At 40.4% G+C, this 26,722-nt stretch overlaps 1 protein-coding gene across 7 annotated transcripts in view; it reads right to left on the bottom strand.

Annotated features, from left to right (window-relative positions):
- Positions 1 to 26,722, bottom strand: part of EIF4ENIF1 (eukaryotic translation initiation factor 4E nuclear import factor 1) — a 45,279-nt gene that overhangs the window by 13,481 nt on the left and 5,076 nt on the right. For all 7 annotated transcript variants that reach the window (XM_059140931.1, XM_059140930.1, XM_059140928.1 and 4 more), the window contains exons 3-9: positions 18,128 to 18,201; positions 14,976 to 15,103; positions 12,463 to 12,749; positions 11,987 to 12,188; positions 7,085 to 7,260; positions 828 to 963; positions 419 to 598 (exon numbers count right to left, since the gene is read on the bottom strand). In XM_059140931.1, the coding sequence (XP_058996914.1) occupies positions 419 to 598; positions 828 to 963; positions 7,085 to 7,260; positions 11,987 to 12,188; positions 12,463 to 12,749; positions 14,976 to 15,103; positions 18,128 to 18,201 (1,183 nt within the window). The remainder of the gene's footprint in view (positions 1 to 418; positions 599 to 827; positions 964 to 7,084; positions 7,261 to 11,986; positions 12,189 to 12,462; positions 12,750 to 14,975; positions 15,104 to 18,127; positions 18,202 to 26,722) is intronic.

Raw genomic sequence — 26,722 nt, 5'->3', positions numbered from 1 at the left:
AACAAACTGAAGACTTAAAATCATGGCTGCTCAGTGGAAATAAGGCCATAATTCTGTACTTAGGAAGACGGCATAAAACTAAGGTCTATGTTGAGGGTGCATAACCTAAGCAAGAACATGGCAGACTGAGGCAAAGGTGTAAGAAGCTGCCAACGTATCCCCAGGAGGACTACAGCATTAACAGGAGTATAATAATCAAGCTCCAGGTGAGGAGGAGGACTTGGAGGAAAAGCCCATGAACCACCAACTAATAGCTTCTCAAGAAGGTGGTACTGTTTGATAAAAATTTTGAAATACATTAAATAAAAACCACTCGCTATTTGACTTTTGATGAAACAGCAGTATGTTAGAACCAAGTGCCCTAAGACTGAGATCCACACTTTTTCAATGCGTAAAGGAGACTCTAATAAACACTTACAGCTCTCCTTAAGTTTTTCTTTATTTGCAGAAAGACTGGAAAGAAGAGGTTTTAAATCCACTTTGGCTTTCTGTAGCATTTCTAAAATATCCACTTTATTTTCAGCATGGTCTTCCAGTGGGATAGGAGCAAAATAATTCCCCGAGTTCTGCCCAGGAGAGAGGATGGCTTGTTCCAGACCTAATATTGCAAGTAAAGATATTCATTAATCAACTGGTTCCAATAAAGCACAGAAACAGATCTTCAACAGTTATTAAAAGGGGCACAAATTGAAGGTTTTTTGTATTGTTTTGTTTTGTTTAAGTACCCAGAGACTCTTTAACCCTACTGTACCCTAACGAAGACAGAATGAACCATGTCAAAAAAGGCTCAAAACCACATTAAAAGTCAGAATCTGAAGCCATTTTACCTGCTAGTCTCTCCAGTTCTTCATGTGGTGTTGACCCAAGACTGCTGGATCGGCTTCCTGACCGGCTTGGGTTAGAGAACCACCTACTGAACCGACTGGCGGAGACTGACCCTTCTCCCAAAACATCTTCTATCATCTAAAAAGAAAGACAAGGAGCTAAAATAATGGTTTCTAGGTGAAAAGAACAACAAGGTTCAAATTTTTTAAAAAGTTCACTTACTTTGAAACTTCCTTTGATGTTGCTGACCTGAAGGTAGACACCCTCAGAATTTATGATTTTCAACATCTTTAATTTTTCTTCCCCTCCAGAGTCATTTCTGAGTAACCCAAAGGTAGGCATTACTGACCATGTACTTTCTGATCATACAATGAAAAACCTCTGTGTCACAGAATATGTTCTGGTTTTCTATCCTTTGCCTCTGTAGAAAATTCATGATCTACTTAATAATCTCAGAGGACAGTTTCAAAATCAAAATCAGCATCACAGTAAAGCATTCCATTGCCAAGCTGCTCGGTGGCCTTCAACTAAATATCAAGGATGGAGAGATGATGAAAGAAAGCCCTTGCTTCAAACTTCAACTTTGTTTCTTTTATGAAGATCATAAAATTCAATGGTGACAATTTCAGAAGCTAAGAAGTAGAGCTCATAGAGATCATAATTCCAGTCTAAATTTACAAAGTGTCAGAAAGTAAAAGATGAACTTTTAACGGATTTCTAGTATGTTTGAACTTAATAGGGAGTTTGCAAGTTTTGTTTTCTTTGAAATCCAGCTGCAGTAGTTTGTTCAGTTAACAAGAATAATTGATGTGCTACAATCAGATATAATTTCTCAACACTGTTTTGTAACAGTAATTTCCATTATCAATCCTTAAAAACTAGATTGACGCATTAAAAATATTTTAATTCTATACTATCCTAAGTCCAGTTAAATATCCAAACTGGCATTTATGCAGTGTTCTTTCTTATCCATATTTAGAAAAGACAAGGTAAAGCAAATGTCAATCCAAAAAATGAGGCATACCTTGAAAGGCATCAACTTTCGTTTCTATACCAATAACAAAGCAAAAACAGGTTTTCCCCCAAACTAGCATGAGGATGGCAAAGCAGTGACACTGTTTTATCTAAAGACAGGAACCCACAATTTCCAGTCAAAATTCAGCGACAACAGTTTGGATTTCTTATTTTATTCTCATCTAGAAGAATTTTCTCATAATGTACCCAAGCTAAGCCATGAAATACTTCTCTTGAACACAAGAATGAGAGATTTTAATTCATGATGCTAAGTTATTATTTGTGGTACTCCTGTTTTCTGGAGTATTATTCAGTTTCAATCACTCACTTGTAGACTAGCGGACTTTAAAGTGTACGAATTTTGCCATAATTAGAATAGAAGAGAAGCATGTAAGAAGTGTTTCATTGTGGAAAATTGAGAATTGTACCTAAAATATAAGGGATAAAATATAAGGGATATCCTTAGGAATAAATAGGAATTATTTTAAAACTAAAAGCTATAGCCATTAAAAATGTTTTAATGTTGAAAAGAATGTGAAATTTTACAAGTAGCCAAAAATCTCTTTGCATTTTAATCCTCTTATTTCCTCTGATCATAGTGTATCCGAAAATAGAAGATACACAAGAGCAACATGAAAAAGCAAAGGACATGAATATGAAGTATCTGGACATTTTTTAAAGCCATGACAATAAGAAACTCATTTCCATATTTTGATCAGTGATCAACTTTGTTTCTGTTAGAGCTGTTTTATTACAGCTAGAACATAAAAAGTAGAAAAAAAAGTTACTCTTACACACATTTATTAGAAATGCCAATTTCAAAAGAAACTAAAGTATTTTAAGCCCAAAAGGAATCCTAACAGTATTTTCTAGTCAGTCATTTTTACCACACAGCAAGCAGGGATGATCTAACAGCAGTGAGATTTCCTGAACCTTGGTACAGGAAATGGAGAGGTGGTACAGGCTGCTTGCTCTAACTTCTTGGTCAAGACATCCTCTGTTACCCTCTTGTCAGCCATCAGCTGGTCAAGATTAGCCTATGGACTGTAATCTGGCATGTTTAAACTTTACTCCTGCATTTTTAACAACATTAAAACAAAAGATTTTATCTATTTATTTGACAGAGACAGGCACAGTGAGAGAGGAAACACAAGCAGGGGGAGTGGGGGAGGGAAAGCAGGTTTCCCACAGAGCAAGGAGCCCGACATTAGGCTTGATCCCAGGATCTTTGGGATCACCACCCAAGCTGAAGGCAGGCGTTTAACGACTAAGCCACCCAGGCATCCCTTTAAGTAACATTTTAAGATAACATGACTGTTAGTCTGGCCTTTCAAACAAGGTCATTTAGACAAGTCATTTCTTAAGATTCATATTATTCTGATTGTCAAAGATACTGTAAAATATTTTCTCTTTATAAAAAATATTTTCTCTTTGACAATTACTAGGTTTTACTGATCAATGCTCTTCTAGTACTTTCCACTTTTATGGAAATTTCTATCATTTTGAATTTTTTCACTCCAGTATGCTTTTTGGGATTTGTAACAAAGATATACATTTTCTTCTGAGTACACTTTTTTTTTTTTTTTTAAAAGCTTTTATTTATTAATTTGACAGAGAGAAATCACAAGTAGACGGAGAGGCAGCCAGAGAGAGAGAGAGAGATAGGGAAGCAGGCTCCCTGCTGAGCAGAGAGCCCGACGCGGGACTCGATCCCAGGACCCTGAGATCATGACCCGAGCCGAAGGCTGCGGCTTAACCCACTGAGCCACCCAGGCGCCCCCTGAGTACACTTTTGATTATAACACTAAGGTTCTTCTATGTCATGATCCTTGTTCATCACTAAATAGTTTACTCTTTCCACTCTGAATTTCTTTTTCTTCATTCAACATAAGTAAGCACCTATTATGTGTCATGCGCTGTAGTAAGACTTCTATCATATCTAAAATAAACTTATTTTTAATTATTTAACTGAAATTACTAGCACATGTGATCCAAATTTTCAGTTTGAGTAGATTTTTTATGACTTTCAACTTCCAATGTGTTGTAATGGCAGTAAATATAGCCTACAAATATAGGTATAATTCTGTTTTTATCTATTAATACTTAACACTGGTGGAGCTTACTGAGTGCCATGTACTATTTCATGCACTTTTTATAACATTTCTCAGTTGATACTCAAATCCTACGTAGTTCTTATTTTTCCTAATTGGTCATTTATTGAGCATAATATTAGAATTACATGGCACAGGGCGCCTGGGTGGCTCAGTGGGTTAAGCCACTGCCTTCGGCTCAGGTCATGATGTCAGGGTCCTGGGATCGAGTCCCACATCGGGCTCTCTGCTCGGCAGGGAGCCTGCTTCCCCCCCTCTCTCTCTCTCTGCCTGCCTCTCCGTCTACCTTGTGATCTCTCTCTATCAAATAAATAAATAAAATCTTAAAAAAAAAAAAAAAAGAATTACATGGCACAATCAGGGCATTTGTTTTTAACTGATCCCAGTTTTTTTTTTTTTTTTTAAAAAAGATTTTATTTATTTATTTGACAGAGAGAAATCACAAGTAGGCAGAGAGGCAGAGAGAGAGAGAGAGGAGGAAGCAGGCTCCCCGCTGAGCAGAGAGCCCGATGCGGGACTCGATCCAAGGACCCCTCAGATCCATGACCTGAGCCGAAGGCAGCGGCTTAACCCACTGAGCCACCCAGGTGCCCCCCAGTTTTGTTTTTAAGTAAACATATTATATATACCTTAATGGGCAGGATCTTTATGAAAAACATGGAGAATTCCTAGCCTAGTAGCAACTACTGCTCAGCTTTAGCCAAATTTTGATTGAGGGTGAGGGCCAAAAGATAAGATATCGTTAAGCTCCCACAGTGCCTTTTATGCTTCAGAGGCATTATAGTTGTGGGGCATTAAAAACAAAGACCCTTAACTGAAACTGCTAGGAGTCAAAGTTCAGTGTCTACCACTTACTGGATGTGTGACTTTGGGCAAGTTACTTCAGCCTCTGTGCTTGTTTACTCATCTGTAAAATGGAAATAGTAGTAATCTAATTTACAAGGGTTTATGAGCATTAGATGACTTACTACATGTGAAGGCTAATGAATGTTACCTATAAGTAAAAGTTTAGTTTTGAACTCTTCTGTGCAAGTGCATGGGTTAAGTTTTACAGGTGTTCACATCTGGAGTTAAGAATAAGCCTACAAATTTTGACCTTTTGCGGTGAAAACTTTTTACAGTAAGATTCCATCTAAGGGGGGAAAGAAAAAGCTACTAATGTCCCCTTAAAAGCTAAGAATTTTCCAGCAAGGAAATTAAGCTCCTGTCTGAATGCCATGCTTCTGCTCAGTGAGCCGAAGGACTACTACCAACTAGCTGACTGGAAGTGAGGTGTCTGACTGGAGACTTACAGCTACAACTGCTGCTAGAACTTAAGGAACAGAATCAGCCACACAGTTGCCAGTTGATTTAGAGCCAAACTCCACAAGCTCCTGAAGGGTGCTCTAGACAAGTGTGCTCTTGGACCACATGGAGAGAAGTTCAGAAAGTCAAAGTAAATGTTTAGATACTTTTATAGCAATAGAGCACTGCTGTGACTTTTGTACTTTATACGAAAGCATGGTCCTCAAGGACTGGAAATACAACTTGACCCCCATCATGGAGAACTTCAGAAGTCTGCTCTAGAACTCACCTGCAACCCTGTACCTATCAGTGTTATGCAGTGTCTGCTTGCCTATTCTGGGTGGCCATCTTCTGGGGACAGGGGCTGCACATGACAAAGGAAAAGAGCCAATGTTGTCTGTTCCGTCATGCACAGTTCTCTCCACTCATGCAATAATCAAGCAAGGAGCCACTACAGATATGAAGTAGAGTCATTAAACCACCAATTTTAAAGGACAGGTTGAATGTATTTGCTGTATTTGGTGCTATAAATGAGATGTCTAGATCATACAGACACTTTGGGGCAAATGTGGGTTTTGGTTTTGAGAGAGAGAGAGAGAGAGAGAGAGAGAGGTCGGGGAGGGGCAGAGGGTGAGAGAATCTTAAGCAGGTTCCATGCCCAGCATGAAGCCCGATTCAGGGCTCAATCTCACAACCCTAAGATCATGACCTGAGCCAAAATCAAGAGTCAGATGCTTAACCAATGGAGCCACCCAGGTGCTCCAAATGTTTTTTAGGATTCTGTTTCCTCATGGAGTGCCTTGGTGGCTCCACTAGTTAAGCATCTGCCTTCAGCTCAGGTCATGATCCCAGAGTCCTGGGATGGAGCCCTGTATTGGGCTACCTGCTCAGCGGAGAGTCAGCTTTCTCCCTTTCTCTGTCCCTCTGCCCCTTCCCCTACTTGTGCTTACTCTAGCTCTCTCTCAAACAAAAAAAAAAATTTTTTTTTTAATACTTTATTTCTTTGAGAGAGCTAGTGAGAGATAGCATGAGCAGAAAGGAGGGGGAGAAGCAGAATCCCCACCAAGCAGGGAGCCTGATGCGGGGCTGAATCCCAGGACTCTGGGATAATGACCAGAACTGAAGACAGACACCTACCAACTGAGCCATCCAGGCGCCCCTCAAATAAAATTTTTTAAAAAACTGTTTCATGGTGATTCTATACACTCTTTCAATAACCACAGAAGAAACTCATTTCTGTGTGCACAGGTCAGAGTTCTATCTTTTATCCAATTTGTGAAGCTACAGTAATCCCTGAAGGACCAAAGACGATAGGAGCAAGGGCCGGTAGCAAGTGAAGATCTGGGATGTCTTACTGTTTCTACTTTGAAAGACAAGAAAGACTGGACCTCAACAGTTTAACATCAACACTGATAATATTTCAAGGTGCCTTTCACCAGGTTTTCAGAACCATCACACCACAAAGTTACCACCTAACTAGTCAACTTTATGCAAGGATACACATCAGCATGATGCTAATCACCAGTTATAAAAATCCACCTCCACGGCAAGTCTATAACAAACACTTAACTATTTAAAAATAAAAGCAGACAATGTTCTTAACATCTGAAGAATTCTTAGTCTAATGCTGCCAGTCTAGAAAAAGAGGTAACGGTACAGAATTCTCACTTGGTCATTTCCACTAGGCCTCTCAAAACAAAGCCATGAAAACTCAAATAATATTTATGAATAAAAGCCTAAATCCCCCAAACATCTAGCAAAACAATACTTTAAAGAGTATCCTAAATATTCAGGTCAAATTTAACCATATAGTTGCTCCATCTTGTTTATAAGTGTGCTGCTACACTCACCGAAGCCAAGCCTGGCACCTTATCAAGGTTAAAGAACTCATTAAAGTCAAATTCTCCTGGGGACTGCTCAGGCAAGACGGCGTCCCTTGGCACTTCCTGATCAGCAGCAGGCTCCTGTGCGAGGATGACCTCCACCTCATCCTCTTCGGCCACTCCTCCATTGCATTCGACTATGCCTGAAAGCAAAACCAGGACAAAAAGTGATCTGATCAAGTGAACTGCTCTAGGCTTAATCTGTGGCCTCAGCCATCAGCACACGTGCAAAAGAGCCATGGATAACTTTAAAGGCAAATCTCGTGTGCTGATACAGCATTTGCAACAGTAAAACCATTCCTTTCCTATGGGAGCTAGAGAAGAAAAAAGCCTTACTCACAAGCCAGAACACCAACACAATGCAGGAAGGATGATGGTCACTCTGCCACCCATTCTTCAGGTTTTTTTTTAAAGATAGGTTTTGCAAGTCTCTTACTGCTTAAAAATGGAACCACATTAATTTGGCCCTGCCTTCATCCAGGTATCTGCACCACCACTTTAAGTCAGAGTTTGGCAACCTAAGGTGTTCCTGTGAACCTAGCGTGAGGGCAATTTTCACATGCCTACAGGTTGGTTGTAGCTCATCCTTCAAGGTGAAGCTCAAATGTTACCTCTTCTGGGACGCCTGACCTGCCTACCCATTTTTACCATGCCCAGAAACATCACTCACTGCCTTCTCTGTAACTCTTGTGTTGTCTCTCAGAGTACTTATCACACTGTCTAGTGAGATAATTGTTTAGGGAGACCGAGCTCTCTGAAGAGAGGTAATCTGCTTTACTCAGTTCTGTCTTACTCTGTGGTGCCAAGTAAATTTATTTATTTTATTTTTTTTTAATTTAATTTTTTTTTATTTTTAAGATTTTTTATTTATTTCTTTGTCAGAGAGAGAGCGAGTGAGAGCGAGCACAGGCAGACAGAGTGGAAGGCAGAGTCAGAGGGAGAAGCAGTCTCCCCACGGAGCAAGGAGCCTGATGTGGGACTCGATCCCAGGACGCTGGGATCATGACCTGAGCCGAAGGCAGCTGCTTAACCAACTGAGCCACCCAGGTGTCCCGAATTTAAAACTAAGTATTGTTCAGCTGTTGTTAGGATGTGAAGGCAAGGTCTAAGTGAAGCTACCAAGTGTTAACATTTAAGGAATCTAATACCTTCGTTTTAGCTGGAATATGGGAAAAGGCAAAATCCTTAGGATAATTTTTTTTTTTCTTTTAAGTAAGTAAGACATTCAACTTTATCCGAAGAACAGGACTCCCAAAGGCCTAGTCTGCAGAATCACCTAGTAAGAGCTACCTATAGTTTCAAGATCTATGGCAGATAGAAGTCCTCCTGGGGGTTGGGGGGAAGAAGCCACCTCCTGGGCCCATCCCTTCTTAAAAGTCCCCAGTAGTTACTTCAGTCTCGTTATTAATCAGACCAAGAGACACTAAACACGATCAGCTGCTTTCATTCTAATAATGCTTCAGAAGCTAGCCAGCAAAGCAGGGGACTCCAACTGAAGGATTAAGTGGTTTCCTGACCCACAGTTTCAATCCCAGCCAAGTGGCAGAAGCTTCAACCTAAGATGGCCACCAATGCTGTTCCACACCAAGCCGTGTGTATCAAGGTGGCACTGCTCCTCCATAGGGGTGACTACCATAGGACTACCCCGAGCTCTCGAGGGCCTAAAGCCATCAATGAGACAGAAAGTTAGCAAGCCACCGGCAAGGCAATCAGCAGTCTCTCCAGTGGGTTGACACACACTTCCTGCCAAACAGAAGCAAATACTGTTCCTCCCAGACTGACAGTTAAACTAAAATGACTGCTTTGGTGGAGGTATTGCCCTCACTCTACAAAGAAAGGGAGCCCTAGAAAAATGACCAACTCAGCCTAATCAATGCCCAGACTAGAGCACTAGAGCAGTGCTTCTCCCTGACCCATTTTACCCAGCAGAACCTGCCTGCCCGCCCCTCAGGACTGACCAGTGACATTTTGCTGCAGTTTTGGGTCCCAACTTAAGGATGAAAAGTAGAAACAAGAGTCTGTACTTGGCTCATACATTTACAAAAGAAACTTTAATACTTCTCCTACCCCTCTTATTTTGTGTCAATATGGCAATATCTCTTAACAGATAAATAGCTTTTGCAGGCAGCAAGAGTGTCTCACGCAATTTTATGCCATTGTCAAGCTCTCTTGAAAGCAGATGGGGTCAACTGAGTGTGGGTATGAGTGGGCAGAGATGTGCACTAGCAAACAAACACAACTGGCCATTTATTATGACAGACTCAAAAGGGAAAGACTTCGGAAAGAGAACTAGGGGGATGTTTTATCACATTCAGAAGGACCATATACCTTCATTAGAGAGAGTGCAATTTAAAATGTTTTTTTGTTTTGTTTTGTTTTGTTTTGTTTGAGAGAGAGCACATGTGAGCTATGCAGGGAAGGGCAGAGGAAGAAAGAGAATCTTAAGCAGGCTCCATGCCCCAGCATGGAGCCCAAAACGGGTTCAATCTCACGACCCTGAGATCAGGCCTAAGCCAAAATCAAGAGTTGGATGCTAAACTGACTGAGCCACCCAGCCATTCCTAAAATGTTCTTTTCTATCAATGGAGGGTTTTGTCCATTTCTAACTTCTACATTTTTTTCAGGTTACAGGTGTAATGCATATTCAAACTGTTCCAATTATTACCATTTACATATCACTTAGGACTGGGCCCTGTTTAGAACAACTGCTCATTACACATCAGTCTTAAAATCAAACAGGCAAGGAATAGACTTGTCTTGCTCACTGCTACATTCCCAGCACTATGAGGCCTGCAGAGAACAGCTATATAAAATAATTCTGTGGAGGGACGCCTGGGAGGCTCAGCACGTTAAGCGTTGACTCTGATTTTGGCTCAGGTCACAATCTTGGGGTTGTGACACTGAGACCTGAGTCGGGCTCCGTGTTCAGCGGGAACCCTGAGTTTCTGTCTTTTACTCTGCCCCTCACCACCCTCTCCCAACTCTCTCTAAACAAACAAAAAATCATGGAAAGCTAGAGTACAGATACAAACATGGACTAAAAGGTACTCACCATCCCTCCCCTCCTTTCATTTTTACAGCCAAGATGAAATTACAGGGTACCTGTTGATCCTAAATACAGTAGGATTTAAATACAATAGCTAAGACGGCCTAGGGACCTTCAGCAATTAACTTTTTATTTATTTATTTATTTTAAGATTTTATTTATTTGACAGAGATCGAGCAAGAGAGGAAGCACAAACAGGGGGAATGGGAGAGGGAGAGGCAGGCTTCCCACTGAGCCTGGAGCCCAACTCGGGGCTCAGTCTCACATCCCCAAGATCATGACCTGAGCCAAAGGCGGACACTTAATGACTGAGCCAGGCACCCCTGCAATTAACTATTGGGATGAGTGAGCTAGGACCCCTGGATTCCACTCAAGGGGCTGCCATGAAATTCATGTGACAGGGTCTTGGGTTGTTCTTTCTTTCCAGACTCTCTTTGTATTTTTAAGGTAAGGAGGTGACACTCACACCATCTGGCTCATACATTTGTTGATACAAGAACGGGTAAAATTCAGATTGTACCAGTTAAGAAAAACATGTGTTTTTCACTAGAAGCCTTATCTTTATCTTATGTAAAAAAAAAAACCCACACTTGGCTGGTGCTGCTTTAGTCTGAGAATGACACAAGGGTATGTCTCAAAGGCTATTTCAGAGCAACGTCTCCCAAGTTACCCATCGATTTCCTGTGCCGCCCCAGGGAACAATGTGTAACAGCATAAAAATAATGATAATGTCTACTGTATTTCAAAGATATTACAAAAAAAGGGCAAGTGATTTCTCCCTACTTTCCCCTAAAGAAATTCCACTAGCTTATTTTCTGCTGAGATTTATCTTAGCCTCAAAATATTAAGATGCTACTGATTAAACACATATTAAGACAGATTTCTACTTTTGTTAACAGTACCTGCCAAAAGGTGTTTTTCAATTAATCCTGAAAGCTGAAGAGAACTAGAACTTAATCAAGAAGTGCCCACAAGAGGCTGAGCTCTGATTTCCTCTGATTTTTCACATTTGATCTTTAATGCTAAAAGTAACACTTAAAGTTATGGAGTAAGCAGTGTCTTCACCTTATAAAGAAACAGACCCACCTCAAAAGTTTTATCAAAGATTATCCCTTTGTAAACAGCAGCCTCAGTACTTAAAGCCAGGCTAGCCAGCCTGGCTCTTCACCAATTCTCAGGATCATCAGCCCAGGACTGGCCATCTTGGATCCAGGCTACTGCCCTGAAAATAACTAATGGGCCCCCAACCCTACACCAGGCAATCTCACATTAGCTCTGGCTTCTTCAGTTTAGCAAAGGAGATATCTCACCTCATCTCACAGCTGAGTCTGGGAGAAGCTAAGTCATAAACAACTCCTGTAGGAAGGTCTAACCATGGTGACGAAGGTGGACTCCGAAGCACAAAAGGACTTGTTCAACTCCCAACTTCACTACTTACTTCGTCAGTATCCACAGAGATGTCCCTCAGCCTCCTGCTCTCCATTCACTCATCCATAAAAGCACCAACCTCATAGGGCTGTTAGAAGTGGGATTATACACAAAATGCTTGCCACTATGCAGAGTGCTCAAAAAGAAGACTCCTTCACTATTTCTACCGTGTTTCTTATCTCTAGGGAACCCTTTTGTGTACACAGTGCTCCTACAGGGTAATGTGAGACTTCTGCTTAGCTCTGCGTGCAGAACAAGTTGAGGATAGAGTATGATATACACGTAGGAATTTACACTTAGGAAGCAGTTTCAAAATCAGGCTACAACGTTAGAAACTTTCAACTGGTACATCTCATATTAGAACAGTTAGTTTCCCTCTCAAAGTCTTTGCTTACCTTCCTTCATGGAGGCTGTCCGTCGCCTTGTTCTTTTTCTCCCCTTGTGATCTTCTTCTAGTATCTTATCATCAAAGCCAGTCAGCTCAATGGTCTCAGACTGACTTGTGGGTCCAGCTGAGAACCATTCTGGTTCTTCTTCTGTGTAGGAATCATTTCTTCTTCGCTCACCAAAGACACGCTTACTATCCCCAAACTCCCTCTGGAAAAATACACAATGTAAGATAAAAAAATAAGGTTCTAGTTAAGGCATTTCTACCTCAGTTAAGGTCCTGATGAATTAAGTAGTGCTCAACACAACGAAGACATGATGCTGCAGACTTGAAGTCCCTCCCAGCCCCCCAGCACACTCTCTTCTTCTCTATCTGGCTGAAGAATGGGCTGTGTTCATCCAGCACCTCAAAATAACCTGGTATAAATGAAGAGCATATCATGTCCCTAAGTACACAAAGGGCCAAAGAATCTAGAAGACAAACCCTAAATCGCTTGTCCTTATAGTCCCTCTCTCGATCTCGGTCTCTCAAGTCCCGCAGGTCCTTATCACTAAGGCGGTGATCCTTCTCAAAGGTCCGAGCAGAGATTATCCTCCCACTGCCAATCCTCCGTCCGCCAAGCAGGCGAAGCCCATCACTGTCTTTTTCCAGTGGGCTTCCTGAGTGCCGGGAACTAACAGCAGCTGTCACATGGCAGCCCCCTCCAAAGCTTCGTCTCTGTGGGCTGAGAACAACATCTAAGTCGTCTTCTTTCACACGCTCCCGTGGATCTGGAAAGACACCAGAAAGAGAAAGGTAAGCAAACCAGCAGTGGAAAGACACCAGAAAGAGAAAGGTAAGCAAACCAGTTATGTCCACAACTAGTGGTGGTGAGGGTATTGGAAAAAAGAGTCACAGGACGCCTGAGTGGCTCAGCTGGTTAAGTGGCTGCCTTCAACTCAGATCATGATTTTGGGGTCCTGGGACTGCCAAGGAGCCCCTGCATTGGGCTCCTTGCTCAACAGAGAGCCTGCTTCTCCCTCTGCCTGCTCAGTCTGCTGCTCCCCTTGCTTGTGCTCTGACAAATATATAAAATCTTAAAAAAAAAAAAAAAAGGAAAGAGTCACCATTGAAACAGCTACAGAGTGCCATGAACATTACATATTTAAATAAGACTAACTCTTTTGCTCTTTCTCCTTGTAGCAATAAATGTTTTTCATAATCAACGATTTTCCATGATCAGTCTCCATAACCCTTTATTATTTTTTTAAGATTTTTATTTGACAGAGAGAGAGATGACGAGAGAGGAACAGAATCGGGGGAGTGGGAGAGGGAGAAGCAGGCTTCCTGCCATGCGGGGAGGCTGATGCGGCGCTCGATCCAAGGACCCTGGGATCATGACCTGAGCAGAAGGCAGATGCCTAACTGTGCTGCAAAACAGGTTGGCAGTTTCTCAAAATGTGGAACATACATTTACTATAGGACTCAGCCATTCTACTCTTAGGTATTTACTCAAGAGAAAAGAAAGCGTATGCCTATATAGAAACTTGTACCTGAATATTCATAGTAGTTTTAGTTAATGGTCAGAAACTAGAAACAACCCAAATGTCCATCAACAGATAAATGGATAAAATGTGGCAAATTCATACGATAGACTACTAATAGGCAATAAAAAGGAACTATTTATACGCCCAACATCACGAGTGAATCTTAAAACTATTCTAAGTGAGAGAAGCTACCCAAAGAGTGCACACTATAGGATTCCATTTATACTGAATTCTAGAAAATGTAAACTAATCTGTAGTGACAGAAAGCAAATCAGTGCTTGGTGGGGGTTGGTGGGGGGAATGGGGGAGTATGAGGAACGACTCAGAGGTACCAGGAACTTTTGGGGGTGATGGAAATACTTGTTACTTTGATCATGGTAATGGGTTCACAGGTATATACACCTGCCAAAACATCAAATGGTATACTTTACGTGCAGTCTATTCTTTGTCAATTATATCTTGATAAAGAGCTGAGGAAACCAACCATGTTACCACACAAAAATTCTTCCTAGAAAAACCAGAAAACTGAAGTCCAAGTGAGAAAAAGTTCCTTTAATCTTCTCACCAGGAACAGTACCTAAAACGTATATACTTTTCCAGAATTTCCATGGGGTGTCTCCATGTCTTCTAAAAACAAGACATAGTATAGACAAGTTTCCAATTTACAGCTGAAAAATTTAATACTCCTACCTATAGACGTACCAAAGTTTATGTAACCCATTTCTACTCCTGGACATTTAGGCTGCTTACTAGTTTTTGTCATTTAATACAGTTTCTGTGTAATTAATGATTCTCCTAAAATAAATTTTCTGTTTGAGGGACATTACTAAGTGTACTTGTAAGCTGTGTAGAGGGATCTCATATCTCAAACTAGAATAACCCCTATCTTCTTTGCCAAGTGCCAAATTTGTTTTACGATGGGTTTTCACTTATCTCAAAAGAAGTCCCTCTTGCAACAAGTTCCTTGACTAGCTTCTCCACTGCCAGCTCTCTACTTCACTCCTCAATCTCTTATTGCATTTAAAGAGTAAAGGTATAGAAAACCAAAAGCCAAACTTTAGTCCAGTCTCAAACTATATCCAAACCCTGTATTCAGACCATAATCCACTATTAAGAATTGCCAGAACCAATTTATACCTGAGGACTAATTTCATATAGCAGACTAAGTATAAGTGGATTTCCAGCACTGTTTTATGCTCACTAACATTCTGCCCATCACATCTCACTCAGTTATCCCAAATGATGAAGGGTAGCAGTACTTTTAATTCCAAAAGCACACAGTCTAATGCAGTCTACTTGCCACTGCTATATAGAAAAGTTGAGTTTTCTCTGCTAATCAGATAAACCCAGTTAGTAAATCAGTTTCCTGAAAATGACATTTTCCCTGAATGCATAAAACTCTCAGCTAAGAAACCAGCGGCAAACAAATTTGCTGCTTCAAAATCAGTGCCCTGACTTCTACCCACTCACCTACTATCCTGCGCACAAGGGAAGGCCGGTCTGGATCCAACTCTTTCTTCAGACTTTCCACTGGTGAGTTCCGCCCTGAAGCTGGGTAGAGAGAGGCATGCCACTTTTCCGGGTCCCAGACACCATCACTACAAGTCAAAGGGTACACACAGTTAGCACTTGAACCTGCGGACCACATATGTAGTCTAAATTCTAAATTTCTTCAGGTGGTAAGTTATGAAAATCCCTTTCCAATATAAAACTCCATGGTTGCCATCAGAATGGTTAGCTCTTTTAACATGAAAACGAACAGCTACAGATGGTCCCTGACTTACTATGGTTCAACTCAAGAGGGTTCTACTTGGCAGCAGTGCACATTTAATAGAAACTGTACTTCAAATTGTAGAAGTTTGATCATTGCCCAGGCTAGCAATGTGTGACATAATGACCTCCTGAGATGCCGTGCAGTGGCAGTGAGCACAGCCACAGCTCCCGGTCGGCCAGTGTGAACACAAGCGTAAACTACACCATTCTGGGTTTTACTTTCAATACAGCATTCAATAGGTTATGAGATATTCAACACTGTATTATATAAAAGGCTTCATGTTAGCTGATTTTGCCCAACTATAGGCTAGTAGAAGTGTTCTGAACACTTTAACATAGCTAGGCTAAGCTAAGATGTTCAGCAGGCCAGATGTCTTATATGCATTTTCGACTAACAGTATTTTCAACTTACGATGGGTTTATTGGAACATACACCATTGTACACTCAGGAAAATCTGTATGAATTCAGTAATATTTTGTTGTTTTTCTTTGTTTTTGTTTTTCATAGAGCACCAACAGTCACTTGAAAACCAGTGGTCTGGGGCACCTGGGAGGCTCAGTGGGTTAAAGCCTCTGCCTTCAGCTCAGGTCATGATCCCAGGGTCCTGGGATGGAGCCCCGCATCGGGCTCTCTGCTCAGCTGGGAGCCTGCATCCCCCTCTCTATCTGCCTGCCTCACTGCCTACTTGTGATCTCTGTCTGTCAAATAAATAAATAAAATCTTTAAAGAAAAAAAAAAAAAGGAAACCAGTGGTCTGTTATAAATGAAATATCAGACACAAACCTTCTGGTGCATGGGGATTACAGTAACTATGCTGTCCTACACAAAGAAGATGCTCCATAAATACTTAAGTTTACTGAAGGAGGAAAACACCCATTTGACTGAAGATCAGTATATAGGAAGAGAAAAAGCTCTCACTTAAAGTAGTTCTTGGAATGCCTGGTATATCCTTTTCCAGAATTTTGATGCATACTGTTTCAGTTTTTCCCCACAGGCAGGACAAAAAGCTCTTAAGAACATAAAATGTGTGATCTGGGTTCTAGTTTGACACTCCCTCTCTCTTGATAAGGTGGTAGAGTGTGCAGAACAGGAGCTCTGGAGTCCAACGATCTGGGACAGAATTCTAGTTTTGCCATTACCACCAGGGACATCCTGGATAAGTTAATAAGCTATGCCCTTTACTCTTCTTTTGAAAGGACTTCCCAACCCCTAGATCAGACCAGACTGTACTAAACACGAGTAGCAGGGTACTCTGCACTTGTCCTTCACTGCCTGTAATGGTGGTAATGATAAACTCCAGAGTACCTCACTGTATCCTTCCACTGACCAATGCTCCATTAAGGCAGTATCTGATAGCACCTGACATAGTATCTGCCACACAGCAGCAGGTACCAACTAAGCATTTCTTGAATAAGTGAGTCAATCTGTCAATCTCAAACTCCTCACACTAAAGAAGATATTACCTATCTTCTGGTGTTGGTGTGAGGATTACCTAGAATTTAAGAATCAAATAAATTTTAACTCTGAGAAGAGAAATACCAGGATGGAAAGGTCTTTACTCTTTCTCCTTATTTTTATTATTATTACTAGCACATTTCCATGTCGAGAATAAAAGTATGTGTACCCTGATAATTTTATGCCAAGAACGGTTTTTTGTTTTGTTTTACATTTTTAAATGATTTTATTTCTTTATTTGACAGAGAGAGAGATCACAAGTAGGTGGAGCAGCAGGCAGAGAGAGAGGGAAGCACCACTCCCACTGAGCAGAGCGCCTGAGGCGGGGCTTGATCCCAGGACCCTTAGATCATGACCTGAGCCAAAGGCAGAGGCTTAATCCACTGAGCCACCCAGGGGCCCCATGCCAAGAACAGTTTTAACAAGAAAATTCAACTTGAGGCATAAAAAAGATTGACAGCTTTAATGAAAAACAAACAAAAAACAGCTTATCTGAGACCTATTAAAAAAAATCCTAACCAACTAGCACAGCCATTGTTCGAGCACCACCTTCATCAGGGGAAAGTGGTTGAATTGAGGAATTCAGACTAATTAAGGAATTGAGACTAAGCAACATTCTGAAGAGTAGACATACAAATAAAAATAGTATGTCCTATTCAACCAATTAAACTTAATACACTTTGTACATTAAAATTGAGGGCCATGTGAACCATCTACCTTGATATTTAAGAAGTGACCTTAAAGTCCTAAGGTGGCCATAATGAGTGCAATGCAGGGTTATTACAAAGATTTTCAGACCATAATTTAGCTCTAGTCTTCTCAGACCAAAGCCTTCTACCTTTTAGGAAGGAGCCCAAGATGCAAGAGGGCTAACCTAAACAGCTGAATGGTTTTTCTGGCTGGAGGCAAGGAGCGAGGTGGACTAGTACTGCAAGGGTCAGAGTCCTCTTGACCAGCCTCCTCAGGGCAGGCCCTTGAAGGAGCCCCAAAGCACAGGGCAAAAACAACCACCAACAGCAAAAGCCCTGGAGAGGACTCCTGTGTTCAAATCTTAATCCTGCTTTCCGACTATGTGCCTCTGACCAAATCATTTTCTAACTTTAGTTTCATCATTAGTTCTTTGAAAGGGAATTGGTTTGGTAGTCCTTAGTCCCATGAAGCTCAACTTTGAATAGTTAAAACTAGTTAATAATAAAACTGATGAAGACAATGCAGTAAGGTGTTACACTGCCCACAGTTTATCTGTGATGTATATGAGCAGAAGCCCAACGTCATTACCCTTGAACTCTCCCCACTCACCATTCTACCAAAAAAACTCTAAAACTTAAATTACCAAGTTTGGTGTAACAAGAAGTTGACTAGAGGGAGCACACCTTTCCCCCTGCTGCCATACCTGTCATATTTTTCAGAGAGGCATGATGGCCTTTGTTTGGAATGAGGGCGTTCTTTTATATCCAAGAGTTCCTCCTAGAAAGAGAAACCAAATGGTAATTTTTGAATAATATTTCTCATACCATGTATTTTCAACTTATATTTGTTCTCAGTAATGACTGGAGTGCCTATTTTAAGGATGTCACAGTTTTTATTTACTTACACCTGGGGTTATTCCAGAAAGGAATGGAGTTAGCTCATCTTACAAGAAGAAGCTCAAGCAGAATTGGCAAATAACTTCATAGTGATCAGTTTCTTGCTAAAAAGACAATTCTCTCACAAACTGCCATTCAAAAATATATTTGGAGTCTACAAAACTGAATGCTTATCAAGGTATGGAAGCTTCAGGCTTAAATAAGACCTCCAGTTAATTAATATTCTTAAATGCATTCGATTTACAAGCAGATAGATTTTGTCATTGTAAAGTTGCAAGAAAACAAAGCACCAAAAACATCCATTTACCATTTCTCTGATTTGCCTGTTAACATTTTCTCCCATTTAATTTAGCATTTGGGCTCTCTATACCTTTTCTTTTTTTTTTTTTTAAACCACAGAAGAGTAAATTGTATACTCATGGTCCTTAACCCTCAATACTTCAGTGCTTATTTCCCAAGAATAAGGATATTCTTTCACAGTCTCTTATCCAGTTCCATGAGAGAATGAAGCCCTACAGAAAATAATTTGAGTGACTAGTTTTCCATTCTTCCACGGCCTGTATTTGGCCAGTATCACTGTAGATGCATAAAAGAGAACCAAACCCATTATATGTTAACAGATGCCTTAGGGCATAAGGGCTTACCTTCTACAAAACCTGGTTGAGAAGTGCTGCCACTTTTATACAGTTGTCAATAATACTTTTATTTAACAATCCCTCCCAGATTCCAATTGGTCAACTAATCCCAAATGTCCTTTATATTGTTTTAGCCTCGAAAGCAGGATACAGTCTAGCATCAGACATTGACTGTCATATTTCTTTGGGACATTTCTACAACTGAAACATCACTATAATTTCTTCTTTTAGGACACTGACATTTCTAAAGAATACAGCCTACTTTCCCTCGCCCCCAAAAGAACATTATTCATTTGAGGTTTATCTAATGTTTCCTTCTGATTACACTCAGGCTAAGCATCTACGGAAGAGAATACTAACATTAGAAATGTTGTGTCCATCTCAGACCATCACCTGTGGATAATGTGATGTCCATCTGCCCCTTAGTAGTGATCCTGATTTTGATCATCTGGTCAAGGTCAGGGTATTCTCCAGTTTTTCTACAGTTCAGTTACTACTTTCCCACTTAAAACTACTGTGCAGTCTGCGAGAAGACTGCACATATCCTGGTCTTCATTAAAATTTCCCCCTGAACTTAGCATCTATCGATGAATCTTGCCCAAACCAATTCTGATTTCCCAACTCTAGGCCTCTGTCCATATCTACCAGTCAGCAGGTGGCATTTCACTGGGAGGGAAAACACAAACCATCCCTCTTCCCCCATGTATTTACCTATTATTGGCATAGACTCATAGATTCCTAGTTTTTCCAATAGGTTTAGAATTCATTCATGTCCTTAATTATTTGGGGCTTTTGGGGAGCATCCTCAAGCTGGTTCCTGTGTCTTCTGACATGTCCCATCATTTTTTAAAAAGCACTTCCTCACTTTGTTTTATCTTGTACCCATCCTAGCCCTCGTGTCAGTCACCTAACTCAGAGAAATCTTGAGTTCCTTTAAGTGAGGAATGGTATCAGAACCCAAGGTCTGGGAATTAGGTATCGTCACCAACTTCTCAGTCCTTCTGCCAGAGCTAGGGAGTAAGTGCAATTACACATGCAAACGTATACCATGCACATATGCTTTAACATACACACATCTGCTTGTACACATGCAGAGACAAAAAAAACCACTGCCTTCTTGTTATTTACATTCCAACATTTTCTTAACAAAGTAAGAAAGGCAATTCCCAACCTTTCACTGCATAAAATGCTACAACTGCCTTGCATAAAACTATATACATACCACTGTGTATGACCTCAGTAATACCATCTCAGGCCTCATAATAGAATGCCTGCTGCTTCTCTGATCACTGCTTCCCATATCCTGGGGTAAACATGAAGGAATAGATTTACTCTCTCAGCCTATAAGGAATCATTGCACACAAGCATGCCATGAGTTCACTCAGTATCTTTAGACACTTGAATCATCTAAATATTTTCTTCATGATAGCAAAATGCCCTAGGACCAGATGACATTTTGGTTTTAAAACCAGCATATCAATCATTTGATCATCTGTCTCTTTGATAGAGTGAGTGAGCAAGTGTGTGCAAGAGCACAAGCAGGTGGAATGGGAGGGAGCAGGAGAAGCAGGTCCCCCACTGAGCAGAAGATCCCAGGATGCTGGGATCATGATCTGAACCAAAGGCAAACACTTAACTGACTGAGCCACCCAGGCACCCCTATCATTTGCATCTCCTTAGGATTTATTAATGTCTTTTTAATTGGGAAGAAATACCTAGAAAAATCTAGAAGTCTGAGGTAAACAAAATTCCAAATATAAGAAAATATCTAAAAACTGCCCAAAATTCTGAAAACAAAAAACAAACAAAAAACAAAACAAAACAAATCAGGGGCGCCTGGGTGGCTCAGTGGGTTAAGCCGCTGCCTTTGGCTCAGGTCATGATCTCAGGGTCCTGGGATCGAGTCCCACATCGGACTCTCTGCTCAGCAGGGAGCCTGCTTCCCTCTCTCTCTCTGCCTGCCTCTCCATCTACTTGTGATTTCTGTCAAATAAATACATAAAATCTTAAAAAAAAAAAAAAAAAAAACCTGTCAAAGCAAAGACCTACAACCCAGAAATCACCAGTAAAGACTGGAGTCCAGGGAGATCATTAGGACACTGTGTCAGTGATGCAGGGTGCATTCAGTGGTGGGTGAAGGGTGGCTGGACCAATAGTAGTTATGATGATAGTAAACATCATAATACAGAAATCCTGAGGACAGGAAGGCTTAAAACACATTCCAGTAGAAACAGGAAGGACCTTATAATATAGGAAATATTTACACTACAGGAAAAAAATGCTGCAAAGCAACGGTCTGCTATTAGAAGAAACCCACAGATTATTTCCTATTTCTTTACCACCCTCAAATCCAAACATTAAACTAAGAATCCTAGTACACTATTAAACCAAGAGAAACATATCTTATACTTAAATATGTATACTCTCAATATACTAAAGTTTCTATGTAATAAGGCTTTATTTGAAACTTTTAACTGCCAAAGATAATAGGGAGCCCAGGTGATAGGTGTTTTCTATTACTACCACACCTGTTGACTGAATCTAATGATTTTACTTATTTATTTAGGAGTCAACTGGAAGAGACTAACATTTTAACATACCCACAAAACATGCAGGAGGATCAAAAGTTCTATTTGTGGGGATCAAAAAATGTTTTCACCAAGGTAACAATCTTACAAAAAGGGAAATGGGGAGATTAAGGAAATGATGATTCTAATTAATGTGGAATCCCAAATGGGATTCTGAAACAGAAAAAAGACATAAGATAAAGAAAGGAAGGACAGGTGAATAAAGTATGGATTTTAGTTAATAACAATGTATTAACATTGCTAATTGTAACAAGTATACCATACTAACATATTAACAGGGAGAACTCTATGATCCCAGTTTTTCGACAAATCCCACACTATTCTAAAAAATAAAATTTACTTCTACTTCATACCATATACAAAAATAACTCAAAACATATCAAAGACCTAGACATAAGAGTTGTAACTATAAAACTCTTAAAGAAGAAAATGCAGGTGTAAAAAGTTCATGACCACAGATTAAGCAATGTTTCTTAGCTGGGATATGGAAAAAGCATAAACAACGAAAGGAAAAAAGCAGGTATGTTGGACTTTAAGTTTAGGATCTTTTGAGCTTCAAATGACTATCAAAGTGAAAAGGCAATCCACAGAAGAAGAAAAAATATTTATAAATCATGTATCTGATAAGGGTCTAGTGTCCAGAATATGGAGAGAATGTGTATAATTCAACAACAAAAAGACACCAAACGATCCAATTTACAAATAGGTAAAAAATTTCAAGAGATTTTTCTCCAAAGAAGATACAAAAATGGCCAACAAGCACATAAAGAATGCTCAAAATCATTAGTCATTAAGGAAATGCAAGTCAAAACCACAGTGAGATGCCACTTTACACGTACTAGGATGGCTATCAAAAAAGGGAAAATAACCAGTAGTGGCAAGGACGGGGAGAAACTAAAACCCTTGTGCATTGCTGATGGGAATGTAAAACGGTACAGCTGCTGTGGAAAAACAGTGGCAGTTTCTTAAAAAGTTAAGCACGGTTACTCTATGACCGAGCAATTCCATGCCTAGGTATTTATCAAAAGGAACTGAAAAGATTATATCCCCACAAAAACTTGTACACAAATGCTCAGAGCAGCATTATCCACAAAAGCGAAAAAATGGACACAACCCCGTATGCCCATCAACTGATGAACAGACAAAATGTGGTAAGCCCATATAATGAATCCATTTTTATTTGGCAATAAAAAGGAATAAAGTATTGAAACATGCTATAACACAGACCTTGAAAAGATTAAAAGAAGCCAGACAAAAAAAGCCACATACAGTATGATTCTGTTTACAACCAACGTCTAGAATAGGTAAATCCATGGAGTCCAAAAGAGTAGATTAATGCTTGCCAGGGACTGGGGAAAGAGGATAATGGAGAGACTACTAATGGGTACAGAGTTTCTGTATCAGGTGATGAAAATACTCAAGAATTAGGTAACAGTGATGGTTATACAACTTCATGAATTTACTGAAAACCACTGAATGGTACACCTTTAAAGGGATGAATTTTATTATGTGAATTATATCTCAATAAAAAATATTTTTAATAAATCAAACTAAGGTGTTGTTACCAGATATTAATACTTTAATTTCTTTTCTTACAGACTTACTGCCCTAATCACAGACTGATAAATGCCAACAACCCTCAGATACGAGAGTTGCTCAGGTTGGTAAAAATGTTTTAACTTTCCCTCCCATATTATTCAGGTTGACTTTACTATGCCTGGCTTATATGAGGTGTGAATAAACACTCTGGCAACCGACTCCACAACCTGATGGGGCTCCAAGAGCACAGGCAGAGCAGTTAGCCAGATATTACACTGGCATTAATGATGCCGGCCGCACAAACGGTGCTGCTGACCAAGCGGCTAAGACATAGCTCACCTGTCTAGAGAGTACGAAGAACTATTTTCTTCGGTAGTAGGTTGTTAACTGGGAAATCAAAACAACGGTTCTTGGATAGTAAAAGTTGCTGGCAATAACTTCAAACATCTAGTAAAATTAGACTTACTGTTCTCAAAAGCAGGGCTTCTTAAACCAATTTCATGGCTCCAAGGAAACCATATGCAAAACCGTGCATTTCTGCGATTCCTGTATTGAGTATTCATACCTTCAAAAGATCTCCAATGGACCCCAAAGAAGTTAAGAAGTAGCACTTTAAATGGATGTTTCTGAAAATGTGGTCCAAAGTCCACTTGGATGTTCAGGGACAACACGAGGCCCTCTTCATGGGGTTTAAAGAGTTAAATCTGTTACCTTCCACCAATGTCTTAAGTTGCAAAAGACAGTATTCCAGCCTACAAGGTCCCCCACATAAGTGGGGAGGGGAGAAACCATGAGCTAAGTCAATACAAAAATTGCTCTCTTCATAGCTGTCCAGAGAACATTTCCTGTGTGCCAGGCTGAGTATCCAGCCATATGCAGATGACTCTTGGCCCTGGCCCCATGGCTCTCCAGTCTCTCAAGAGAAGTGTTCTTGAACTTGCCATCTCATCAAGGGCCCTTAAGAATAATATTCCTGAGGGGCGCCTGGGTGGCTCAGTGGGTTAAAGCCTCTGCTTTCGGCTCAGGTCATGATCCCAGGGGTCCTGGGATCGAGCCCCGCATTGGGCTCTCTGTTCTGCAGGGAGCCTGCTTCCTCCTCTCTCTCTCTCTGCCTGCCTCTCTGCCTACTTGTGGTCTCTGTCTGTCAAATAAATAAAATCTTTAAAAAAAAAAAAAAAAAAAGAATAATATTCCTGAAAAGGCACCCTTTTGGGATATTTTCAAAGAAAATCTTCAACTTTGGCTAAAGGCAAAATACTTGGAAAGTGCCTACTCTAAGCTGGGCATACTCTCTCCGTATGATTATAAGAGGAAATAGGAGAGTACCCTTTTGCAGAGTCCTAAGAACCCACAGGAACTTACTAATTATAAACAAATTCACTACTATCACCATCTGGACAGGAAGAGTTAATATCTGAAAACATTTTTGCACAGGTTTTAAAACCTGACTAAGCAAGAAATAAGCTGCCAATGGCCCAAGAGCCACACAGCTAAAATAGTATAAACACATTTTCTTAGTTTTAGCAGCCTTCCTCAGAGAAAATTTGTCAAGCTCCCCAAAACAATCTATTTGGGAATTACTAATATGGATACCCACTTATGGTGATCAGTTTTGAAGGAGAAAGCAAATGAATGTGAATATAAGACCAAAACAACAGTGGTTAAAACCCACATCCAGTTTCTTGTTGCAGAAATCCCATGTAGAAGCAGCTATGCATTCTGATGACATTCTGACATTACAAATTTCACAGAAGCCCCTTACGTAAGATGAAAAGGAAATATTCTTTACCTTTGTAAGCTAAATTTAATTCTTAAGAGTTAATAACACAACTTTTTAAAAAACTAACATATGTATTTTGTAAAAAACACAGTTTTATTTCATTGTTAGCGGTCAAAAGACTCTAGAAGTGACCCAGTACTTCACCTGTGTGTATACCTGGCTCTTCCTAAAGAAGGCAAATGTCCCCAGAGCAGTATTTGGGTTGGGTCATCTGCCTTTGACCTCCTGTCCCAGTCCCCACCCTCCACACACCCACTAGCATTGGGGTTGGTCATCAAGCTCTTAGACAGTTGCTGACGGACCAGATATTCATTCTGCCAAATCAGATGACTTTTCTGAAAGGATTAGAAAGCTGTTAAAAATAGATCACAACAGGGTAATGGTACCCAAAGATGATAGCCAATGCAACGGTGAACTAACAACATAGGGGGTACATGGGATACATTCCACCATTCCCCACTTAGAAGTTTGTTGCTGGAGGCATCATTTCCAACAGTTCTTACAGGCAGGTCAGGATTTCAACAGTCCTGCAGAGCTGTTAAGCAGGACTTCGCACCTGGATTCATCTAAGCATCTAATGGTGGCTGATCTGATGCAAAGACTTTCTTCTACTGAAAGATCTGAAACTAAGGAAATGGGGGGAAACTAAGGGTATGGGGGAAAAAACCCCAGAAAAGTCTGTTTTCTCTGTTGATCTGGCCAACACAATAAAAATAAATTTTGGCTTCTAAAAGTGTTCATACAACTGATTAAAACAATGTAAAACTTTAAGTAGGTAAAGACTAGAAGGAAACTTAAAATCATTTTCAGGGTGGTGGCATTATGTATTCAACAGGACTTTCCGGTTTCATATTAAAATGGAAATGGTTACTGTGACATTTAAAAAATAAGCATCTTGATCTAAAGAAGGTACCTTTGAGTATGCCCGTCAGTACATCATAAACAGTTTTCATACTTTGTGTGCCAGCCCCTTTTCTAAGCACTTAACATGCATTTTTCTCATTTATTCCCCATAAAAATCCTATCAAGTAGACGCTATTCCACCCACATTTTATGGAGGAAAAGGATGAGAATCGAGAAGCTAAGTATACAGCTGAAGACCGCATAGGGTAAGTAAGTGGTAAAGCAGGGGATCCTAAACCAGGCAGTGGGGCTTAACACCCCAATCCTTCTCTTCTCATCGCTCCTCTTGAGAGGACAAGGGAAGGGGCATGACACCTCCCAGCAACTGTCACTTAGTGTCGGGTTTGTCCCTGCCCAGTGGACTACTGGGAACTCTGAATCAAACTGCCTCATCCTTAGGCAGGATTCCCTTAAGCCTGCCTCCATTCATAGCACCTTTTCCTGAATCAAAGGCCCTAACCACAAATTTCTATGTTAAATGACTGGTTCCTTATCTAGCTAGAAGTTCCCTCCATGAGCAAATAGAAGAGGATACTCATGGGGCAACAGCCCTGAATCCCAACTTTTCAAGATGACTATTCCAAGAATGAGAACAGGTACGAAAGAATAATCAGAAGACAGTGTTGGTGGTGTTGCCAGTTGACGCCTCCTGGCGTTTCTGAGCAGCTGAAACTTTGAGATTGTATAATAATTTCTCATACCATAATTCTGCCTTCCCAAAAAACATCCTTATTTTTATATTAGCTTAAGAAGTTTGTTGCAAAACATGTCCCTGAAATACCACCTGTCAGAGGTTACTTCTCAACTCAGTTTTTGGAAAATATCTATGAAGTTACCAAATGAGATCTCTTGTAGAGTTAAACCTGACCATTTGGCTACTGACTTCAACCCAAGATTTAAATTCTATTTTTCTATTTCCTCTTTTCTCAAGGCTGGACTCCAATCTTGCAACTGATT

Source organism: Mustela lutreola, chromosome 11 (assembly GCF_030435805.1).
Source record: "Mustela lutreola isolate mMusLut2 chromosome 11, mMusLut2.pri, whole genome shotgun sequence".
NCBI lineage: Eukaryota > Metazoa > Chordata > Mammalia > Carnivora > Mustelidae > Mustela > Mustela lutreola.
The sequence above is the reverse complement of the archived record's forward strand: the minus strand, read 5'-3'. Positions and strand labels throughout refer to the sequence as shown.